Here is a 24195-nt window from a genome sequence, read left to right on the forward strand (position 1 = left end):
TGTTTAAAAAGCTGCTTTGAAGCTCGCCCGGGCATCTCCCAGTGCCTGGAGGAGCCCCAGCCTCAGCCCCGCTGGGCTTTTTGGAAGTGGTGGGGCAGGCACAGAAACTGTCAGCGCTCTGCCTCCGAAAAGCCTTCGCATGCCAAAACATCAACCGGTCAATTATGGCTGCGATGCCGAATATTTAATTGACAGACGCAGGCAGGGGAAATCAACTGGCTTCCAACAAAGAGATTAATAACGCAACAGCACGTGAGTTTAATACTCCAGACACCACAGTCTTTAAAACAATTGTTTCTGCTTAGGGCCCGTTTTTTTGAGGACTGTCAGTTTGATTTAATTTTTCTGTAGTTTATTGATCATCTGGTGTATATTACGAGGCACTAATATATTAAGAAGAGAGGCATGGTTTTCTCTTTATATTCCCACAAGAATAGGGGCCAGTGCAGAAAGCTTCATCTTGTATCTGGAAAAAATAAAAATACTCGGTATCCTCTCTGTGAAACTAACGTAAGCAGAAATGTAGCTTGACTTACCTCACTTACTGAAACAGGAGGTTGGATTCCTAGTAAAACAACTCCTAGGAGTCAGAACTTTTAAACTTTTATTTACTCAAGTTTTTTTGACTTTAGGCATTCCTGGCATGAGTAAGTGCTATTTGAATGGGTAAAAGACTTTTGTTGTTGTGTATTGTTTTTTTCTTCTCTAGACTAAGGGTCCGAAATGAAAAAGCAATTAGTTGACATGTGTTATTCTACTTGTGATGGTTTTGGTAAACAGAACTTATCAAGCATCACTGGAAGGTATTGTTAGCAGTGAATAATGTGATACACCAAAAGCCGTGATTGTTGCTTTGTTTCACGTTACTGCAGGTGGAAATCAGAGAGTAAACACAAGGGTTGTTTTTAGGGTGAGGAATGTTTGAAAGTAAGAGCATGAATTCAACAGCTGAAGGAGAGAGCTTTGGTCTGGCTAATGACATGCAGGTGAAGAGCACTGGTGGGACGTGCCAAGGGAGGTGATTATGTGATGGAGAGGCTGGGGTGTGTGTTTGTGGATGGGCTTTTCAAATCCACCCAGCCCAGCAGTATGGGACCTGCTGGTGGATGTCTTTGCATGAGTTGCTGTGAAAGCCAGCTGCCCCCCTCGCAGGAGGCTTGGCTTGCTCTTCTCTCTGCCTTCCTCTAGGGAAAACTAAGAGTTTGCAGTTTTCCAGGCACTTGGTTCCTATTTTTCTTTGTCACAAGGAAAACACTTTGGAGGTGAGGGAGGAAAAATAAGTGCTCTAGCTGAAGCCTGGAAGAGGAACCTGGATGGTTACAAGATGAGGGGTATTTACATGTCCAGTAAAGAAATGGAGTCCTACGTAAGCTAATGAGAAGCAGAGTGGGGTGAAATGATTTGTTTTAAGGTGGATGCACTGAGCCAGGGTCTTCTGCTGGTGCACGTAGGCATGGCCAATGGCCTCCAGTGCAGTTAAAGTGAGTTACGCCCCTTGAGTGGCTGCCCAAACACATTTGGAGTAACAGAAGGCTTTTCTCATTTGAAGACCACTTTAGGAAATATTAAAACCGGTCATTTGATTTGCAGAGGGCTATGACGATGCATTGGCTTCTGCTGCAGTTATTTTGCTGTAAGTCTGCCCTGAGTCAGTATTCTATGGGGAAAAATGAAAAGAATAAGCTATGGCTGAAATGCCTTTCAGAAATGACACATGCTTTCTGTGAGGCAGCAGATGTGTACAAACTCTTCTTTGTTTACATACAAATTTAACCAAATTACCCAGAAGACAATTATCATAAACATCTCAGAAAGTTAAAATAAGTAAAGCAGCGCTATCAGGAGCTTCCTCCAGCTTTAATTTGGTGCAAGGTGTTAGAAGGATCCACTTTGTCTCTCATCGTCATTACAATGGTTATCTTGATAGAAAATGCATGAGGGGAAGATTAGTATCTCTGTTCCTCAGGGATGGTGGGGAGCAGTTGTCAATCCATTGATGGGAGCACGTTGCTTTGGCAGCTGCCAGAGCATTGCTGGTGGGGTGGGCTTCGTGAAGATCTGACAAACCAGATCACCCTCAATTTCCCCCACATTTCCAGCTTGGATTGGGCTAAATATTTCTGAATACCCCGCTCCTGATGAGTGCACTCTGCATATGAATGTGCCGAGCACCCATACTGACAAATCTCCGCTTCCTTGCACCAACAAGAGGTTTCATCGCAGATACCGTGAACATCCCAGAAATTGTGTGTCAGAGTTCAACTGGGTAAAAGAGGCAGAAAAGAACTGAATGTGCATTTAAACCAGGTCATTCGAGGGGGGGAAAATAACTTTCTCCATCTGCTTCCTCTTCTCGGGATGGCTCTGTTTAGAGAATTAGAAGATGCTTCCTGAAATTGTTAGGGCCACAGGCGAGCCTGGTGGTTTGGAAGAGTCCTGCTGGTCACCGCGACACATCCGAAAATGTGGCTGAGGAGCTCAGCCTGGGGGGCTTAGCTTGGCGCCGCTAAGACAGTCAGTGGCGTGGGTTGAGGAGCAATGGGAAAGTTTTTGAGGAAGGGTCTGATGTGAGGACCTCATGCCACCTACAGTGGTCACCCTGGTTGCAAGCAGCTCAACCAGCCATCACCTTTCTGCATGGGACGTGGGCCCAGTGGGGCAAGTCCTCCTATCCCAACCCTTCAGGTGGGATGTCTTGGAGGCTGTTCCCATGGAAGTAGCATCTAGGGTTAAATTTGCTCCTCTCAGTCCTGCTTTTTTTTTGCATTAGGCAAACTGTGAGCGGCCACCTGTGCTCTGCTGACAGGCGCCAAGCCGAGCGTTTCATCTCAGAAGAGGGGAAGGCTGCGTCAGCAAGGCCAGCAGGGCACGCTAGGGTCTTCAGTAGCTCATGTTTTTGCAGCTTGCGCAGGTACAGCAGCTTCCCAAACGTCCTGCTTGTGCTATAAAATAGAGGGGTTTCATCTGGCTGACCCGCTTCCTCTGCTTGTGGAAGTCAGGCTTATGGGCATGTGTATTTAGGGCTGGTGAGATGTAAAACATGCTTAACTTGCCATGCTTCTCATCTTCTTTCTCTAATTGATTTTTTTCTTTTTTTGCCAGTCACAGTTAGTCAACACAACACAAGTTTACTGCCTTCAGGAAGTTTTGAAGCAACAGATTGATAGGCCTCTTACGCCCTTAATATCTCTTCAGCTTTCTCACAAATTTGGCATCTCTTCTGTTGTGAGTCTGATGCTAAAATGAACTTTGAAAGTAAATATTTATGCTAGCAGGACCTTGAAATGTTTATGTAAGCGGGGATATAATCTTGTAATTTGGGCTAACAGTTTAGGTTACTCTTAACTCTCGTCTGTGTAGAAAATTGTGTTGTTGTCCAGCTTCCAGAAGCAAAAAGGGCTTGAGTTCCACCTGAGCCCCTGCCATGCCATTACAAAAATTGGCACAAACAGGCCTGGGTTTGTCATTTAATTGTAAGGAGTGGGAGGAATTAAAGATGAGGGATGAGGTTAGAGTTATTTGGAGGCTGTAAAGTTGAATCCGATGAGCTAAGCAACTCTGTTTTGTTTGGGTTGTTTTTTGTTGTTTTGTTTTTTTACGACTACCCTGCCATGCAGGGCGTGCTGACGTGCAGGTAACATCTTCCTATAGGTACCTGAAAAACTGCTGACTCAGCTGTTTCTTATTTTTGGTGAGGGACAATGAGCTCTGGCCACACTAAACCAGCCAGGCAGTCCCAGTGCCTTGGTGTTGTCTTCTCCGTGCCTTCCCTGGGCTGGGGAGGTCTGGGCCCGCACCGCACGGCAGAAGCTGTGTGGGTGGAGAGCCGTCATCGTGCTTGGAGCATCCCTAAATCAGGTTTGGTTGTTAGTGTTTACGTATTGCTTCTTTTCATCCTGGTAGGAGCTCCTCACGGTAGAGGTCTGTCACGAAACAGCAGGGTCTGTCTCAGGGATGGATGCTCTGGTGAATGCAGGTTTGCAGGGGAGTCATCTTGGTAAGGGGCTGTGTGGCTGCATCCCGTCGTACCTTGATTGGGGTGCTCCTTCTAAAAAATTTTTCAAGACTGAACCAGCAATCAGCATCCAAGCGTGATATCCATCCTCAGTTTTTGCCCCTTTCTTGGAAGACAGAAAGAGCAAAAGATGACTGGAAGAAAAGATGAGAGAAATGTTTTGGAGGTGTTTAAAATATTTTTTTTTCTTTTGTGTGCGTGTGTTGACTTTATAAAAACTGAAACAAAAAGTATCAAGAGCGGGTTATTAGTGACAATTATACCTGAGGTGTTAATTGCAGAACAAGGAAGTGCTGTACCTATGGCAGACCGAGTCCTCGGGGGTATAAATCTGCTTGCTTTCCTGAGTTGGTGGAATTAAGCCAGGCTGAAGATGTGTCTCCAGGAAAGCAGGATTACGTGCTACTGCTTCGTGGCCAGGAGTGCTTTGAATCTTGTGTACCTGCTGCTGAGACAGGCAGGAGATGGGATCGCAATTACAGTAGACGACATTTTTTTTTAATCATATCTGTTTGTAGTGAGCACAGAAAATAATATAAACATCGCTCCCAGATCAAACAGATTATTTTTATACCCTTTAAAACTCGATTTAATATGCATACCTTTCTGGGGCTGTCTTGGTCTGACTTTGTTTGCCTAGATACAGGTTGACAGTACATCCTCCAGATGCTCGTGCCTCCATAGACCGCCCAGAAATGGTTTGCATACTTGAGCTAGGAAGGCTGTTCGCATGCCTCCATCTCTGTCTGAAATGAGTTAAAAGAGGGGGAAAAAAACACCCCAGCCCTGTTCTGTAGCTTGCTGTGGAGGAGCAGACTCCGTCCTCTCCGTTTCATTCATACAATGCTCCCGCTTCATCCGTGGCAATCCAGGAGGGACCGTTGTGGTCGCCCGGTCTGCCTTCGCCTCGAACAAGGGCATGCCTGTTGAAGGCAGCATGGGGAGAGGCAGCAGCCTCCGAGCCCTCCTAGCCCAGCCTCAGTGCAGCCGGCTCTGAGAGCTGCAGCTTCCCCGGGGGATGTGTCACGGGGGGAACAGGGAAACCCCCTCCCCGGATGCCAGCCGGGGGCTGGGTATCATTGCCCTGTGTTGTGGTGTTTTGGTGCTTAGGGCCCTGGCTGCTGCAGTTATGCTGATTTTTTTGATAGCTCAGGTTTCATGTTAAAAAAAAAAATAAAAATGTGACTCAAGTGAATGATAATGCCTCAGAAGAGCGGTGACTTGAAGAATCCAGCATTTATTATGTAATGGTAAAGTCTAAAGTTGTTTTTCTGAATACACTTCATGATTTGTGTATTCTTTGGGTGGCTGGTGTGGCAGAGCAGTGGGAACTGGTTCAGCAGAGGCTAACGGAGCCCTCTGTGCCTCCAGCACTATGACTCTGCCCTGTGCCCCTGACCAGATTTCTGTCAGGCTGGAGAGGTCTCACCAAAAGCTAGGACAAGGATGCCCCATGCACCGTCTCCTGAGGGCTCAGTGTGATCCCTTTCACAGAAGGACATTTGTATCCCAGTCAGAGCCACCCCATCCTTTTTCCATTTCGCTCTCTCTCGTGACACCTATTTGCAGAAGCACAATCCGCTCCACAATTTTAGCACGCAAAAAGCTCCTCAGTGTAGATCAGGTGTCCGCATGCAGGGTTGTGTTGGGGCAGCTGTTGGGAGGTCGTGCTCAGGAATTCTCCTGAGCAGGAAGGATGCTGCCAAGAAAGAGGAGTTTGAAAGTGTCTTCATGGAGTTTCCTGACACAAACCACTGGAAAACTTGCCTTAAGTTTATCACCAAGACAATGTATTAAAAAGCTTGAAGCTTAGGTTGGCCAGGCAGCTCTAGGTGCCAGAAATATCTTTAAACTCTTGCACTTTCAAGTTGGTCACGTAAGTGGGCTTGTTTTTCACATGCGTTGGATGTTTTGAGGACAGAGGGTTGAAAACCGACTCTCCGCGTCAAGTAAATATTACAAGCAGAGCCTGTAACCTAACTCCGGAGCTCCTGATGTTCTGAGGATGTCTGTGCTCTTTGTGCTGGGTGTTCCCATTCCAGTGCTGCCTGTATGTAGCTTGCACCTTTCCGTGAACTTGTCTTATCAGAGCACATGGTGCTCTCCATCAGGAGCTACGGGACTGGGCTGGGGCTGCTAGCCAAAGCCCAAATGGAGCTGCGTGTGGTCTGACTGCTGGTGACACTGAATCACTGGAGAGCATTTGTAATCCTCTAGTACTTTCCCATCATTTTCTATCCCTTGCCCCAAAAGGATGTGGCAACTACACTGAGCACAGCACAGAAGCTTGGGAGATGACTGCAGCCTTCTGCTAAAGCACACCCATAGGTCTAGTCTGCAATGGCTGAGGCACAAATTGAAGATGGATTGGCAGTGCTCTTGCTTGGTTTAGGCTGGAAAAACCTGGGCCTTGCCCTGAACAGTGCAGGCAGCTGTGGCACGGAGGTGTCCTACATGGCACTGAGGGTTTGCAGATGGCTGTACCTCTTGGGGTTGCTTCAGCTTGCCAGTCGGAGGAGCTGAGCGCAGTGTGGTGCTTCTTTCCACGAGGTTAAACAGAAAAAGTGAAAGTCCCTGGTTAGTGGTTTTGGGCAGACGTCCCTCTTGAAGCAAATGATGATCCCTCTGAGAGCTTGCTTTTCCCCACGGTGTCAGGGTTGTAGCCTGCTGCCGTGCAGAGGAAGCAACAAGCTGCATTCCCTGTAATTAGCTTTCAGCTGGTTTTACTGTAAATTAGCGAGAATGACGGTCACTTTTTTGAAAGCTTTTACAGCAGTGCCCTTCATCTGATTGTGCGTGTGTTGGAGGCAGGCACCGCAAGCAGACATTAATCCCACTGCCATTAATCCAGCGTGTGCTTATTCACGGCTGAGACATCGCATGCCTCGGGACGAACCACTGCATTTGAAAGCTGCTGTGACAAGCGGGGTCTGGGCTTCCTGGCCTGGGAAGTTATTCCCCACCTCTGTTCTGGGGTGGTTTGATGCTCTTTTCTCAAAGCCCAGCCCTGCTTGTCTTTCCCACTGATGTTGTCTGCGAGGTCTCTGCTGCAGCAGCGCAGTGGCCGTGGCAACCGCTCCTGCACCCCAAGTATTTCAGCACAGAAGAGCTTTGAGGCTTTCCAAGGCTTTTTGTTAGGCCCACCACTCTCCAAAGTGATAGTTTCCAAAGGGAAAGCCAAAAATATCTCTCAGAATGCTGCTCAGTGAACAGCGGGTGCGTTTATTTTCCCGAGTGATGCTCGTGGGTTATTTTGGATGATGGTGAGCCGGCGGCAGGCAGCAAGGCTCCTCTGAAGCTGATAGCTGTGACTCGGTTTGGTGCTATCAGGTTTCTGAAGCAGCCCTTTGATCAGTGATTAGATGGCCCTGGCTTTTTGCAGAGCTGCTGCTCCCTTTGGCTCCTGGGTTTCTGCCCTGGACCTCAAAGGCCCAAAGGAATGATCCCTGTGCAGAGCCTGCTGTCCTGCCTTGTGGCCGGGCAGGTTTGGGCCTCTTGATGTAGGGAACACGAAGGAGCATCTGCCCCCATGGGTGAGGAGCAGGAGCACAATGAGGGCACTCCTCAAAGGCCAAATTTCCATTATGGATGTGCCCAGCTGCCTGGTGGGGTTTGCAGAGCTAACGAGGTACCTCTAATTCCTGATCATTTCATGTAGGCTCAAGGCCTCTGCCAGGGCCTCACCAGGTAGGGAGGCAGCTTTTGAAAGCTGATCCTCAGCCATGTGCCATCCAGGAGGAAGTCTGTGGCTCCCGTGGCCAGGCCGAATCCTGTCCCTAGGATATGTGTGCACCTGCCCCTGAAATTTCCACCTCGGTTCCTGTGTGAACGTAGCTAGGTGGCCCCCCTCGCACGCTTCCCTCTTCTGCAGAAAAGGGAAGCAGCCTTGGATCACCAGCTGCAGCTGGCTCGGACCTTCCCCAAACCAGGGCTGAGGCTTTTCTTGGTAAGGGTGCATGGGAAGAGGTGTGCTGAGAGGTCTGCCAACCGATAACAGGAGGCACAGGTGGATAGTTCACAGAAGAAGGGGTTGGAGGGTGTTTTTGCTTCCTCAGAACTGCCAAGCTAAGGCGAATTTCCTTTTTCTGCACAGCAATACAAGCCTGTTTTCAGTAGAGGCCTGCCTTTTTTCTTGTTTTCTCATAAAAGTTAGTAGCATCAGTGACTATCTCATAAAATAATCCCATTTATTTTCACCCATAATCCAGGATAAGTTTTTTGTTTTTTTTTTTTCATTGCCTAACACTCCCCATTTCTTGACCCTCCCAGTCGCGTTAGCATGCAGTGGTCATTCTGCTGCAGCTCCCACAAAGCAGCAGAAAACCAAGGTAACAGCAACATTTTGAGTGAAGGGGATGAAATGTGGAATAGGTTCAGCGTATTTCTTTGTCATTGTTGGAGTCCTATTCAGTCTGGAGCTGAATAGGAGGCTGATTAGCATGTGGAAGCATTTCTAAAGCATTGGTCTGGGGAGGGTTGGTTTTTTTGTGTTTGTTTTTTTTCTTCCTTAAAGGAGAAGTTTTGTGGCATTTATTTTTCTTACTGAGCTGGCATGAATCTCTGTGAAATGCAAAACCATGGAAAAGTCAAATAGCATTTTAGAGAGAGCCTATTTTGATAAATTATCACATGCACGGGCACAAAGAAGTTCTGCAGTGCCTAAAGCTGCTGCAGGGTCTATGGGTGCCACATTTTTGAAATGGTCAGATGAGTGGGAGTGAGTTTGACCATAGGATGCATCTGGATTGCAGATATGAGACTTTGCTTTTGCTCTTGCTGAAGTCATCTGCAAAACTGGATGTTGCTTTACGAACGCAGGATTGGGTCCACAGTCTGAAAATCCACCTGCTTGAACGCTCAGCATTTTGCTTTCACAGGGAAAGATATAATGCTGAGGTCGATGAAAAAGCTCACTGCAAGTGGAAAACCAGCTTTTCCCAGTGATATTGCTTCAGGTTCTGGGTGTGGGGTTTCAGGGAAGAAGGTTCGTTTTCCCTTTGGCATTGGCAGAGTTACCCACGTGGAGGGGAAACCTGCTGTACCATCCCTTGCTTTGTGCTTGGATGATGCCAGAGTCACCACAGGACTTGGTGCTGGCACACCAGGGGACTTCTTGTGCAAGTTGCAGCCCTTTGCTGTGAGGTCTGGTGTGCTTAGCTCCAGGTAACTGCAGTTATTGCCTCGCTGCTGTCTGTGCTGCAGGGCCTCAGCTGGGGCTGTGCTAGTGCAGAGGTCCTGTCCTGGATGTACTGCATCTTCTCATCCTAGGGGCACTGCAGGATTTTTGGGGTGCTTGCAGACCTAAAGAGAGATAGGAGACCAAGTTGCATGCTGCAGCTGCGTGGGTTTAGCACACTTGTCCCCCCGAGCTTGCAGACAGAGTGGGTTAGTACAGGAAAGTGGATTTAACATCCCATTGAGAATCTGCTGCGGCTCGCTGCTGTGTCTTCACGCAGCCTAATGAATCCTGATTAAAGCTGCTGTTTAATTAAGGAGAACTTAGCTCCTCTGGTCACAACTCACGATTAAAGGACTGTTTGAAGTAATTCTGCAATACTTTTCCCCCCTCCTCCTTTAACGTGAAGAAAGCTGCTAGCGCTGTACGTGCCCCAGCGCCGAGGTTTTGAACGTTATTACAGGACCGCAAACCTGCTGGCGAATCTGGCTGCTGCCAAGGCACCCGAACATTAAAAAGCCCTGCAGAGGGGTGGGAGGGAGTTCAATCTCAGGATACGCTGATTTGGAAAGGGAATCCAAACAAAGAGGCTTTTCAGCAGAGGCTGAGACTTGGCTTCTCTCAAGGGCAGTTTGGGCTTGGGGAAGCATCCGGGAGGCAGTGAGCGGCGCGGGAGTGCGCGAGCTGGATGCGGCACGGTGTAAGGTTTCCCAGCACAGCACGGTTTTGTGTTACAGGCTGGGGAGCTGCCTGTAAGCGCTCCCCTCTCTTCTTTTTTTCTCTTTTCCCCTTTATTTCTGTTGGAAACAAAGGGGAGGTTTAGGCTCTTCTTTTCTTTTTTTTTTTTTTTTTTTTTAAAGAGAGGGAAAATAAAGGTCCTTGCCCCCAGCTCCTGGAGTTTTGGTGCCGAAGAGGAACCTGGTGATGTCTCCAACCTGGAGAAACCCTTTGCTGGGGGGACAGGATCTTGGTGGGCAAGTGTTTGGCTCAGACAGGGAGAAAGGGATACCAGGACACCTTCATGATGAAGTGGGATGTGCATCCACAAGGCCCCCCACTGCTGTTGTGCTGAGGGCAGGGCACTCCACGGCCCACAGTACAAGCCCTTTCCCTTTTGGCGGCACCTCCAAGTGCCACTGAGCTTTTAAGAAATGTCAGGAAGAGCAGAGTGGAGAGGAGGTGCTACCAACCATCTCAACCAACCAGTCGTGTTTTTTTTTATTTTTATAGGCACCAGATGGTTTTAATAGAGGAAAGCTGAACTTCTTATGACCCTTCCCCACAGACGCTGTTTGTTGTTTTGTAATTGTGGCCAGGACAAAACCGTGTCCCAGGACCTGCCGCGAGGGTGAGGGCTTGGTGCCTGGTGCCTTCTTCTCTCACCCCACCGTGTGCCCTCCCCACTGCCCCATGCCCCCTCTCCCTGCCCTGCCTCCAAATTATCTGGGGGAAGCTGCTGGCCATGAAAGACTTGAGGCTTTCCACCCATCTTCGTGTAAAGAGATTAGCAAGAGTACAAATCAGAGAAAACTGAAACATCTCAAAGCAAAGCGCAAGGAAGCAATAAAACGTCAGGCCATGTTTTCCCTTCTAGTTGATTAAAAATGCTTCTGATAAGCAAGAAAGCTTTCCTGGCTGGACAAGATCTGTATCGTGTCAAATGCACTGAAAGGTTTATTAGGAAGATAAAGTGGTGCGAGCATTGGGCTGTGCTTGCAGCCCACCGGTGTCAGCACTGAGTTACTCTGCGGGGCTGAAGGCTTTTTGCAGTGGTATGGGAGGAAGGAGTGTGATGGGAGAATTGCTCGCCCTATAGACAGGGGGAAATACAAATGTAGGAAAATAGGGGTGTCTGGAGGGATGGTGGGAGACATGGGTGTCTGCATGCTTAAAAATTGTCGGAAAATTTCATATAGAAATTGGCTGTTGGGTAAAGGTAGAAGAGCAAAATTTATCAAATTGCTGCTAATGAGGGCCTCTGGGTGCTATATCCATAATGCAACCAAACCATGATTTCTGAGTGCATAGCTCTCCCGTGACTGATGCCTCCAGGAGCAATGTTCCACCAGGGCTGACCAGTTCTGCAAATTCCCTCTCAACACGTCCAGCCTTGTTTCTGGCTAGCAGCCTCAAACCTCCAGTAAATCTGAAATAAAGATCCATAGGGCTCCTGGGCAGAGAGGCAGCCAGGAACAAACTGTTATCCCTATTCCCTTTGCTTTTGTTTCCAATAAGGTTTACTTCTTTGGGAGCAAACGGAAAAATATGTCTTCGGATACATGTTGAAAAAGTCCTGTGTTTGGCTAGCCCATCTCAGAGACCATTTTAGCAGTCCCCAGCTATAGTGGTCATCATTTTTATCACCCATTTGATGGCTGGTAGGTGATGGGACAGCTGGCATGCATTTTTGTGGCAGAGAGCTTTGCTGCCCATCTTGTGTGCCACTCGTTTCACGGTGCCTCTGCGGACAGGAGGCCACTGAACCACAGCATGCCAGGGGCAAGAGAGGCTCAGAGGGCTTGCCTTGGCTTTTGGAAAGTGTAAAATCAAGTAGGAAAAGGAGATGAGGGCTAGGTTTCCTTCTCTCCATGGGAGAACCAGTGGTGGTGCTTGGAGATCTGCTTGACAGAGCAAGGGGCTCGGCAGGCAGGGACCTGCTCCGCTGTGGCTTGCCCTTTGCTTGAGAACTCGATGCCTGTGTTTTCTGCTCAGAGATCAAATACAGGACAAGAATTAAAAAGCAGGAAGACAAAAGATTAGCTTCCGTGCCGTTGTTTGACTTCCCAAGGTTTAATTGCCAAGGGCTGCTCCGGGAGCCAGCTGGCTGTGAAGGGACGCGGATCTCAAGTTAGAGAAGGGCTTTTTTGCTCCCACGATCTGGTAGCTGCTATATTTTCTTTTGCAGGAGATAGAGCTTTGTATATATTTTTTCCTCCAGAGATGAATTATCTTCAGGTACCTGCTTCCTCAATTTCTCTAGTTGCTGTTCAAGCTCCTGCTGTCACTGTCTTACTACCTACAGCAGCAAGAGGGTGAAAGCAGCAGGAATGGCAAGTATGGAGTGCAACCTGCACCTTAATTGTAGAGTTTTCCCTCTGTGGAGCAGAAAAGTAGTGTTTATATGAAGGGAAAACAAGATAGGTGGTTCAACTTGCAAGCCCTTGTTGGGGTGAGCGGAAGCAAAAGAGCAGTAATGAACTATTTAATGCCACTCATCCATTTTTTAAAGAAATATGTTTCTGGTGAGCTTTGATGGCTTGTAGCGTAGGAGCAAAACCCCAGTGGTTTCCATCCAGACCATGCACCAGGGGATGTGCACATCCCCCAGTGACAGCAGGATTAGCCCCACTGGTGTGTGGCCTGGGAACGAGCTGGACAATCCCAGTTTTGCTGCCAGAACCTCACTTTTACACTAACTCAGAAAGAAGGGAGGAAAAAAAAAGACCAGCTTACTCCCCCTCCAAAACCAAGCAACCAACCTGCCACCCCCCAACAAATGCATGCATTATTTGGCATGCTGGCTGTATAAACCTCGACATTAGCTACCTGTGAATCATCCAGCAGCATGTTAATTGGTACCCCTCGGTAGATTAGGATTTGGCATCAGGTCTGCATGTAATTACAAGCCACACACAGAAGGACACAGGCAGCTAATGAACTCCTGCCAAACTCCAGCTCTGCTTCTGCGGCTTTTGAAGTTTGCTGGTCTTTCAGTGTTTTGTATAGCGAGCGCTGAAAGGCATCAAATCACTCCTTTGACAGCGTTTAGAAAAGAGCTGGTTTGTTGAATGAGAGTCCCTCCAAGCTCTGATCTGAGAACTGGAGCATCTATAGGCGCCTTTCTCACCGGAGCAGTAAATAGGCTGGAAATCGAGGACACCCCCTACGAGCTGCTAAGCTCCTGCCTGGGCAGCAGGAGCCAGGGGGCTCTGGTTGCCACGATGGGCTGCAAGAAAAGAAACTATTTCCATTTAAAAACATCCTTCCAAACAACCATGCCAGTAGTAGAGGGAGAAATGGGCTTTTTCCCAAGCGTCGAAGCGCTTAGAAAAGAGGCTGTGCAAAGTGGGTTGTGGCACATTGCATGGGGCTGAGATTGCAAAGGAGGTGGGAAAAGGGGTGTTGGAGGTTTCTGCAGGTTTTTGTGATGCTGAGCAGTGGCATTGTAGGGTGCCCGGTTCAGAGGCTTGGGGGTGCTTTTCTGTGGCATTTTGTTTCTGTGGTCAGGCCTGAGCCCCTCTCCTCTTTTCATGATGGATGTGACAAAGGGAGCTGTTGAAGGAAAAAAAACAATTTCCCTGAAAACCTGCAATTTTCAGGCAAACATACCAGGCAAGTTTCATGGTAGTACCATGGTGAAGAGGAATAATGCAACTTGGCACGAAGCCCTTCAAGAAAAAAAAAAAAATAGGGAAACAGTAGAGCCTTTGTCAAAATTAACCGCAATAAAGAAAAAGGGACTGCCATTCCCTTGGGCTTCTTTAACCTTTTTTCCCCAATTTATTCACACGTTCCTTGACAGCGGGGCAGGGCATTGTTATGAGGGGGCTGGAAAGGGAAATGGGGAGTTATCCATTTTTTGCTCTTAAAGAACACTGTATGCATTGTGTCCCCTGGGTCCGTGTAAATAGGAGCCTGGCCGTTGCCTGCGCTGTTCGGATCCGGCCCCATTTCTGCCCTGCCCTAAGGGAACAGGGCCATGCAGTGTCACCTGGCCACAGAGCCGCTGTCACAGAGAGGTAGTTCATCCCATCCTTGGTAGGACGGGGCAGCCACCTCTGTTGCTCAAGGTGACCACCGAAGTAGCCCATTCACAGCTGTTTTTCACCAAAATATCTTAATCCACACAACTGGGCAGCAAGGCCAAGGCAGAAGCCTTCATGTACAAGGCTTGCCCTCCCTGTAATATGAAGCTCGTATAGTTAACTGCATGATTTTATTTTATTTATATATATTTTCAATATTACCTGGATACCAGCACAGTCTCAGCTATGTCACACATTGCCGTATATTAGGGTGCCACTCTCATGGTGCAACTTCAGTCAAAGTACAGGAGAGGAAGAAATGAGATAATCCTGCATCTTTTTAACCCATTGGGCATAGGCACAGCCTTGTGGGGCTTTGCCTATGGGACCAGTGAGATTAAACCCCCATCACTTGAACCATTTCCACCTGCACTCATGCTTTTTTGATTTTCTTTCAGCGCCGTGCATTATATCCTGGAAAGTGTACCAGATCACGACTACCGAGGGGGAAAAGTTTCATTTCCAGTTAATCAAGGGAGTTGTGTAATACCATTTTCTCCTGGGGAACTTCCAGAAAAAAGGAAAAAAATAAGAGGAGGGAGTATTATATAAAGCGAGTATATTAAGAGGAAATAAATTATGAATTAAAAGTGATTAGTGAACTTTTAAGGAAGAGGTCAGAAGTGCATTTTGGACTACAAACTTCTTAAGCTTTCAGTGCTTGTCTTCGGTTACAGAGTTATAACCCCGCATTATTTGTGCAGGTGGCTGCTGCTGCAAATCCGAAGCAGGATTTTGCATTTACAATAGGTACATTGACAGAACGGGGTCACAAAGCTACTCGCGGCCTCCTCCTGCAAAGGAGCAGTTGCTCCCAAAAACGTGCTCAATTATGGCTGTAGAGCTTGGCCAGGATGCTCCGGGCAAGCAGGGAGGAAGCTCGGGAAGTTTAGCAGATGAATTTTGTTTTGTTTTTGTTTTAAGGGGCCTGATGTGGACCAGGTGAGCTGGCTGTATTCCTGCATTTGCTCCTTTACTGTTTTAAAAAATAATAGGATTTGGTCAACTGCATCACTTTGGCTGCAGCTTTATATTTCCACTGTAAGCTTTTGCTAAGGTTTGTCATGGTTGTGCAATGAAAAGTAGCTTATACCTGGCAGTGTTTGGAGTAGTGAGCTGAGGTAAGGAGTCACTGCTCATTATTCTTGTATATTAACGTGAGACCTACAGCCCGCAGAATTTTCATTTTGAATAGGGGCTGGCAGAGTTGAGCAGACCCCTTGTTATAAGGGCAAATTGGAGGGTGCCCATGGCAGTGTGCGTCAGTAGGACCAGTGCGAGCTCTTCCTCGAAGGCAGACCCAGGGAAGCCGTGGCGAGGCAGAGCTCCTTCCAAACCCCATTGACTGGCAGAGGAAACTGGGCTCACTTCATTTCTAATTGAAAACATAATGGTCACCACAGCGTGTTTTTCACACACTCTGTTTGCCCTGGGTATTGCAGGGTTTGAGGATGTGTTCTTATGTTCTTAATTTTTTTCCCCTCTCTATTTGAGCTGGGTCATCCTAGGTCAGACCTGGTGTATCTAGAAGGCCTTCCACAGCACTTGGCCATATAGAGGTGCATCAAAAGATCCTGATGCCTTGGGTTTTCATGGCATATTGCATTTTATTTGTTTTTCTAGACAATGTGAGCTGATGGCTTTTTTTCCATCATGCTTGATTGGTGCCGTCTCTGGGTTCCTATTTATAATGTCTTTTATAATCATCCTCTCCAACTTTTGCGGGTTGGCCAGTCTGGCTTAGATCCGTTCTACCCCACAAATGCAGAATTTTATATGCATCTAGATATTGTGACTTGGATAAGCTTTTGTTCTTATTAACGCATTTTTTAGGTATTAAAAATATATGCACACTTTATATTAAAGCTCTTTTTAATATATCAGCTAACGCCAAACTCCCAGGAGGAACAACTTAACATACTTCTTAGAATTCCTTTCTCTCCTTTTTTCCTTTGTACGTGGTGTTTACTTCTGGAAATAGGTAACAGGTACTCTCTAAAAGAGCAGAATTCCTCCCAGCAAAAGCAATGGCAGCGCTCCTGTTCATCTGGAGCCTTTGGAGAGCGAGTGCGTGGGTCTGGCACGGCGAGCTCCGGCCACATAAGGAAGCATTTCCTGCTGGGGTTTCGAGTCCAGAGGAATTTGCAGTGCGTGAGAATAATTTCACATTTGGTTTAAAGTATCTGTGACCAAGAGCTTTTCTCTTAATGTCCTCCAGAATGGTTGGGTCAATGAGCGTACTCCAGATAGTACTTATTGCAAAAGATGGGTTGTGCTGCTGAATAATGGTTTTGGTCTCAAGGTAGAGATAGCTGTCAGTCATCCAGTGGCGTTCCTGCCACCGTCACCACTTCCTTTTACAGGCACTTCTCAAATACCCGTGCGGCTTGGGGTCATAAATATTACAGGGTTGTCCATATAGAAGATGAGTGCTCTTTGCTTTCTTCATTTGCCATTGCTCTCACAGGCATGAGAAGGCATTTTGCCCAGCATTCCTGCATAACCAGCTCTTATTAAAGAGGTGTTGTGGGGAACACAACGTAAAGTCTAGAAAATATCATCATCTAGGTCAAAAGGAACAATGAACCTGTGTCCGCCCATCAGGAAGCAGACCTGGTAGACCTAAAAATGGTGAGGTTTACATTGTAGTCCCTATGAATTGGCTGAAATAGAACTAATAATTATAAAGTGGATGGAAGCGTCACTGTCCTGATAGCTCGGAAGAGCACCAGACAGATTGACGTAGGCAGCCGCAAAGGTTAGTGTGAGCTACTTGGCAGAACCTACAGCAGGTAGAAGGTGGACTAGGGTCTTGGTTCTAGTGGAAATCAGCCCTTTGTGTGTTGGGACTTTTCCAAACGGGTCAAATCAGTGAAATGCCGTGCATACTGCTCCTTGTTTGTAGGTTCTTCGGTATTCTAAAGCAGGTACCTGGTCTACAGTAAAGTCTAGGGTTTGTTTGTACATGTATGTTTAGGGAATCTTCTATCCCCATGTGTTTCTGTGTAGCTGAGTAGTAGAACTGTAATAGAGTGAGTTGAATGGGAATCTGTTTTCAAAACAAAGACACTAAATGTGTTTCCAAAATACGGGCGGATGCCCAAAGCGGTCTTCTGGACAGCTGGAACCATGGTGAAGAACAATTACAACTGAGCAGCTAATAAAATGTGAGGCTGAAGGTATAGTGCATTTCTGATATTTTCTGGTGAAGATACGAGCATTAAGTATCCAGATTCAGTCAAAGAACATTGAGGAGGCACTCACTGATCCTTTCAAGAATTTTGAAGATCCCGGCATAATTCAGCATGATTCTTCTTTTAGCTGTCATTTGACTATGGATCAGGTCCCTTTGAGATGTAGTTTTTGTTGACCAACCTCCTACTGTTTGTTCCTCCATCCGTTTTGTTGGTGCTGGTGCAGAGTCAGGCCCAATAGTGACTGTCAGCATATGCCTGATATGATGAAAATGTGGAAATAGTTTTATTCTTCGTGTTATAAAATTTTATCGGTGTGTACATATATTTGTATCTATATAATGTCAACTGTCTTCAAGAGTCATTCACTCTTGCAGCAGCTGCCAAAGCCTGATGTGTTTATTTCTTATCTGAAGTGCTGCCATTCTCCTCCAAAAGCTGGGGAAGCCAACATTTAAAGCCCCAGTAAAAGCCCACCGTAGCCAAATATAGTTTTATGCATTATAAAATATGTACAAATATCGTAAACCAAATAAGGTTTATATGTACCCAAGATCAGCCACTAAATAGTTCAAATAGAAAGCCTGTCTCTTGCTGGAACCCAAATATTTACACAATGTATCTTGAATGAGGAATTAGATGCCCCACTCAGCCCTGCCAAATTATTTAATGATCTTTTTCACTTATTAAGCTAGACCTGTAATCTACTGAAACCTTAAAAACATGCCCACGGCCTGGACACTGGCAGCCAAACCCATCACAGCGCTGGAAATTATCATTGCTTTGTTGAGATAGCCAGCAACATCCCACTGACCTGCTCTCTTTAAAGAAGAGTATTTTTTTTTTCTGGAAAAAAAAACTACCTCCATCAAAAACAAACATTAAAAAAAAAATAGACTGAGAGGGTGTTTAATTTAGTGCAAAGGTGAAGTTTGGGCTGGGAAGATGAGAGCTACATAGGTGGGTCACTGCCAAAATGGCTCTTCCCCTCCAGCTCCCTCCACAACTTTTCCGATGGGTGGCCAAGGAAAGCTTATCCCTTTATTTTTTTTTCTCGTTAAATCCGCACAAGTGCTAACTTTTCAAAGGCTCCAAGATTCAAAGTGCTGTACCCAACACTGAGTCCTTTCTTCTGCCTTTGATTTTCTGCACGTTTCAAGCTGGTCGGAGAGTACATTGGGCTTTTGCAAGGGATTTTGTTTGGGCTTGGCGGTGAGGTTTTAGCTTTCCCCTGCACCCTGCCAGCCTTCCCAGGATTATTGCCTATTAATTGTCTGTTGATAAAGGTGCTGATCAAGGAAAGGAATTTTTTTTTCCTTGGTGCTAGATTTTACAAACTTGATTGGCTTTATTAAATGGAAAGATAAATAAATTGAAAGCCTCCAATATTAGCGTGGGACACCAGCGGTTTGGGGTCACGAAGTCACTTGGACTTCCTCCCAACAAAAGCAACATCATTTTTCAACGTCCAGCCCCGCGGCATCCCGTGGTGCCTCGCACAATTCGTTAGTGTCCACACCTGCTCTGTGCCGCCCTCCACGCGGACCCATGGCAAACCCCTGTGGGTTTGGATGGGGCAGGATCAGCCCCCAGGAGATTTCTGTTATGCTCATGGTTTGGAGCCCTGTTTGATCTCCTGCAGTGTAGTTAGATAAAAGCATGTGGTTGGGATTTCCTTGTTCTGTTATTAAAGCAGAAATTCCCCTTTATGTATGGGGGAAAAAGCCTTTCCTTTACCTTACGAAGGATGTTACAATTCAGAAAGGCAATCTCTGTTCCATTTACCTTTTTTACTTTGGAATAAGCAAATCCCTCTGTTGTACTCTGCCTTGGTTTTATCTGTCTGAAAAATTGGGGTAATAATCCCATCTCTGGCTACACGGTCCCATATGAATATGCCAGGGTGGTCTTGATGGTTCAGGGGATGGTTCATTGGCTGCTGCATAAAATATCTCAGCATGGTGATACCAGTAATAAGAAGGATGTGAAGCCCTTCTGCAGTGCTATTAAAGGTTTTGCAAGTGATCTGAGAACACGGGTGCCTTATAGCGACGGGCAGAATGGCCAAATAGGGCCGTTTTTGGAGAAGATGGACCATCTCTAAGTCAGTGTAATTTTTTGTATGTCTTGTAGGGCTACTGGTCACTTCAGTGCAAATTGCCATTTGTTAGCACGTTCTGAGACATACCTCATCTATCCTCAGTATTTCTGTACTGTGGTTGGGGATGGGAAGTGGGAAGGGTGGAGGGGATGGGAAGTGGTAGAGGTTGGGAAAGTCAGCACCATTGTGGGCAGTTCAGCTGTTGAATTTGTTGATGCAAATCTTTGCAGGCAGGGATGCATAACCTGAATTTTTTATCACTAAAATGAGTTACACTGGGGCATAAGAAGTCATGAGGCAAAATGTGATCTCCGTGGTATAACCCTACACTACTTTGCCTTGCCTTTCCAAGGGTGCATGGGCTGTAGCTCCAGTTCTGGCTACCTTTGCCTCCTAGTGTGAATAAAGTTTCTGTGGTGTTTTTCTAAGGGATCTCAAAGGCATCTTGCTCCGCTTTTAATTTTCTGTGTTCTTCCAGACTTCCCTCTGTAGTGTTTTCTGCAAAACCCATTCTCTGGACGCCTTTTGGCTCTGCTTCAGGCCTCTCCGTGCTGGAACCCCCTTGCCAAAAAAATGTGGGTGGTGACCTAGTCCAGTAGACAACCCATGCTCCAAGAAATAATCTCTTGGAAGAAGAGCCATCTTTAGCACAATTTACCATTCAGCACAGGCTGGGGCTAGGGTCTTCTGTTGCTTGGGTAATTATGGCTGCAAAAGCAACCTCTTACCCAGCCCTCGAAATCAAGGGCATGTTATGTCTTCTAAGCAATATCCGTTCAGCTATGGAGTGTGTTTATGTTTCTCATGTTTAAAAAAAAAAAAAGGGAGGGGAGAAAAAAAAAAGGGAATCTGAGGTTACTGTTTTGCTGGAAAAATGTCAAGACTCGATTGGCAATATCCCACTAAACCACAAGTTTGTAGGAGAGAAAACAAAACCATTGGATTTTCTGAACTCTGCCTATGCGCGCTTAAAGAAAATGTATACCATATAGGTCAGTTATGCTCTTATTATAGCTGTGGCAAGCGTACATATAATTGAAATGCGGAAATACTACCCCATGCTGTTCAGTGAATGAAGGGAAAACAAATCTTTATTATTCCTGGGTTCATATAATATATAGGAACACTATTGTCTTTTTTTTTTTTTATTTTATTTTAAGCCAGTTTTAGCTTTCAGATGTATTTTATTGTCTGTGGGAACATGTGTTTTACAGACCTGTCATGTGAAAGCTATTAACAAGAGGAACTGGAGAAATAACAATAAGCCACGTAACCGTGGCATGTCTACTCCCCGAGTTCAACTGTTACGCTGCCGCTTCAAGTGCATGTGAAATTGGATCACACCGAGCGCCGTTAGCTCTTCTACTGCAATTTTTCATTGGGAAACTAAGGATTTTTTAAGTGGCCTATTAATATCATATTGCTGGCATCAGAGGCACATTTCAGGGCCAAGCTGGCTATGCCTCAGAACGGTTAAATAGGGGAATGAAGATCAACTGGATTCACACGAGATGTTCGATCGTATTTACCAAATCGGAGCTGGGCAGGCGGGTCCGAAACCTTTGTTCATCACATGTGTTGGAAACTGCCCTGTCCTGCCAAGCACTGCAGGGCCGAATGCTCACCATTAACCCATTTCTGGAGCTTTTGGAGGTGATCTGGTAGGAGTCCTGAGCGGTGGTCCTGGCTACTTCCAAAAGGCTTTGGGTATGAGTGGTTTTGTCCCTGCTCACTTGGAGCAGGGAGCTGATGAGTGGCACTATCTTCTTTTGTTTTTTTTTGTTTTTTTTAATAGGCTAACAAAAAACCCCTAATAATCCTGGGTTAGGTAAACCTGTTAACACAGAGCAAAGGGAGCCAAAATGGATTGCGCAAACGAAGGACAAAAGTTGTTCCCGTGGAGATGAGGAACGTTATTTTGATTATGTGTTAACTCCTCAAGCAGTACCTTTGCAAATCACGCTCAGTGGACTGTGATCCAAATTTATTAAAAAAAAAAATAATAATAATAATTTTTTGTTTGTTTGTTTTATTTTTTTTCATTGCTGGTTTGAAACAACAAAAAAATCCCTGATCTCTTGGACTTCTAGCTGTGCTAACAAACCAAGGGGGGCTTAAGCAAGTTGATGGTTGACAAACATTCCCACATGCTTTCTACAAGGTCTGGGCATAAGACTTGCTATTTTGGCCCAAAGCTTGAGCCACTCTGTGTTGTCACCTAAATGGCATCCCCTGTGCTTTCCACTGGCCACGGCTCATGGGTTTTCTGCTCTGCCTTGGCCCCATCCTTTACATATTCTTGCTGTGCTGCATCAGGTGCTTTGCCTTGTTTGTTTTCCTCTTGCCAGTGTTCTGCCCTGTGAGTGGGAGGAGGGTTTCCTGCACGTTGTGGTCTGTGATTTGCTCTGAACGGGGTTCAGAGAATTAGGGCCTTGCTTTGATGGGGATGTACTGCTTAACAGCAAAGATGGATGGGGAGACTGAGGCATGAGGAATGTGTGTGCCCTGTGCAAGTTAACGTTGTGGCCGGGAAATACCTTTTGAGGTAACGCTGTTTTTCACCAAAACGCTAAGGAGAATATGGAGTTTCACATATGTAGCAATCTTGGTGTCCTTTTGTGTGTCCTAATCCATGGCAGTCTGTTTTTTGAGCCCAGCACCTGATGCAGAGCTCCAGCCGAGCTGGTTGGATGCATCTGACTTGTGCAGGGGCTTTCAAATGGTGTTTTATTGCAATTTTCACATGGTTTTAGTGTGATTGAAGGGGAATGGGCTCTGATGGGCTTTCAGCAGCTCCTGGAGCTGGGTGCAAGCTCAGGTTACCCTTGTGAGGATGGGTGGAGGATGGATGTCCTGTGGCTGCCTAAAACACATAGACTTAGGGCATGGGAGGGCACCAGCATGCCCGTACCCTGTAAATAGGAGGGAGCCTAGGAAGGCTTCAGAGGCATAAAAGGAACGTGGGTTGGCTTTAGCTGGGCCAGTCAGGTAGGAAATGCAGGGCTGATACCCAATCCCTCGGTGTTTGTTTGCACAGCTCATCCTGCCTGGCGGCAGGGCGCTGCGGTGGGGCATCAGCCCACCGTGGAGAAAAGTGCCAGCTTTGCTTTCATGGCTTTTTGCCGAGGGATTGCTTTTGGGGTCCGTTCCTGTAAGTTAATATTTGCAGTGCATGAGGCTTAACTGAAACCAGGCAGAGCAGACATCTGATAACCATAACAGGAGAGATGCTTTTTCCCCCACAAGAGCAACTTGGAAAAACAAAACCCAAAGCTATCCCCTCTGGAAAGATAGCAATACGAAAAGAGAAGCATCAGGAATGGCACTGGGTGGTTTGCAAGGGTTTTTCTACTTTTATTTTATATGTGTGTACTTATATGTATATATGTATAATTTTTATGGCTTGTTTGTATTTACCTTGTATCACTGATGGGTTGGTTATCGTCTCCCCTTCTTTCTAGCTGGGTTGCCCTTCCTCATCATTGAAACAAGCACAATCCAGCCCTACCAGCGGGGCTTCTACTGCGACGATGACAGCATCAGGTACCCGCTGAAGTCGATGGAGACGATCAATGATGCAGTGCTGTGTGCTGCAGGCATCCTCATTGCCATCCTTGCTGTAAGTACCATCTTTGGAGCCTCCTCTCCTGCCCCTTGGGCATTCATGACAGCTTTTCTTAACCTCTGTAGCCGGTCCAGGCTATGTACTGAGGTGCACCTCTCCTCGGCGACTATCTGACTTCCGTGTAAGTTCAGTGAACATTTGCAAATGAAAGCTGGTAATGGGAGGAATAAGATTACTCTCGAAGCTCATAAACAGGCCCAAAGCTGTTTGGGCAAGTCTGGGAGCTCTGCAAGAGCTTTTTCACCCTGTGGTAGGAGTTCAGAGCAGAAGCAAAAAGAGTTGAGTGTCAGTGAGGACTTGGCATGGTTTGTCCCTATTCAAATAACTCTAGGTATTTGCCTATTTTATAAGGCTGAAAAAAAATAATAAAAAGATGAACCTTTTCAGCTAACCAGTACCTGGAAAAGTTTCACAGGTTAGTATTAGATTTTTAAGAGATTGTATAATACAGGCATATTAAAAAGACAATTAAAATCTTCCACGGGAGCATATTCCCAGAGCCCTCACTGTAAAAAGTAGTTGATACACCACCTTCCCAACGTCTTCATTTCTTTTCCTGCCAGGTTTCCTAGAGCTATGCTAAGAGATGATGATTGTACAGTGAGAGCTTTATATTTCAGCCAAAAAGCTGAACTCAGCCCATGGAGCTGAGCCTCCTTCCACCAGCACGTGTCTCATGCTTGGGCAGGAGCCGTCTCCTGGCTGCTGGTCAAACACTTGCATCTGCAGATGAAATTCCCAATGAGTTATTTAATGAAAAGTACCTGCATTTTCCTTGCTCACCTGCTGGCAACACAGCTCAGGTGCTTTCCCAAAGATGCTGCCTTCCTCTTGCTCCATGCTGGAGACAGGGAGGTCAGGAGCACTTGTTCCCCTCTTGGCTTCCATCCTCCCTCATGGGAGCAATGTTATGGCTGGTAGATATTTTAGTGTGGCATGGTGCCTGCTCCAGTAACACCTTGTCCCCAGCCTTGCTGCTTTGAGTAGTTAATATAACAGAACAGTTCTGTTGGAAGGGACATTCAAAGATCTTGGAGTCCAATGAATGTTCCCCAGAATAGCCTCCCTGTGTTGTCCCTGGGCGCTCATGAAGCGCCAATGTTCCCTCTCACTGGGGCCAGCAGAAACCATCCCGTTCCTTTCATTTTGCTGCCAATAGGCCATGAGTCTGCTCACAGGCAGCAGCGAGATGTGCAGTGCATCTGCCAGCTTGTGCCCATCTCTCCATCATTCCCTGACCACGTGCATTCACTTAGCAGAATAGGTCCCCAAAACGCCT

General features: G+C 46.5%; 1 protein-coding gene across 1 annotated transcript in view; it reads left to right on the forward strand.

The window, feature by feature from the left end:
• Positions 1 to 24195, forward strand: part of PLPP3 (phospholipid phosphatase 3) — a 42331-nt gene that overhangs the window by 1163 nt on the left and 16973 nt on the right. The window contains exon 2 of the mRNA XM_068691085.1: positions 22753 to 22910. Within this exon, the coding sequence (XP_068547186.1) occupies positions 22753 to 22910 (158 nt within the window). The remainder of the gene's footprint in view (positions 1 to 22752; positions 22911 to 24195) is intronic.

The sequence above is a fragment of the Anas acuta genome, chromosome 8, assembly GCF_963932015.1.
Source record: "Anas acuta chromosome 8, bAnaAcu1.1, whole genome shotgun sequence".
Taxonomy (NCBI): Eukaryota; Metazoa; Chordata; class Aves; order Anseriformes; family Anatidae; genus Anas; species Anas acuta.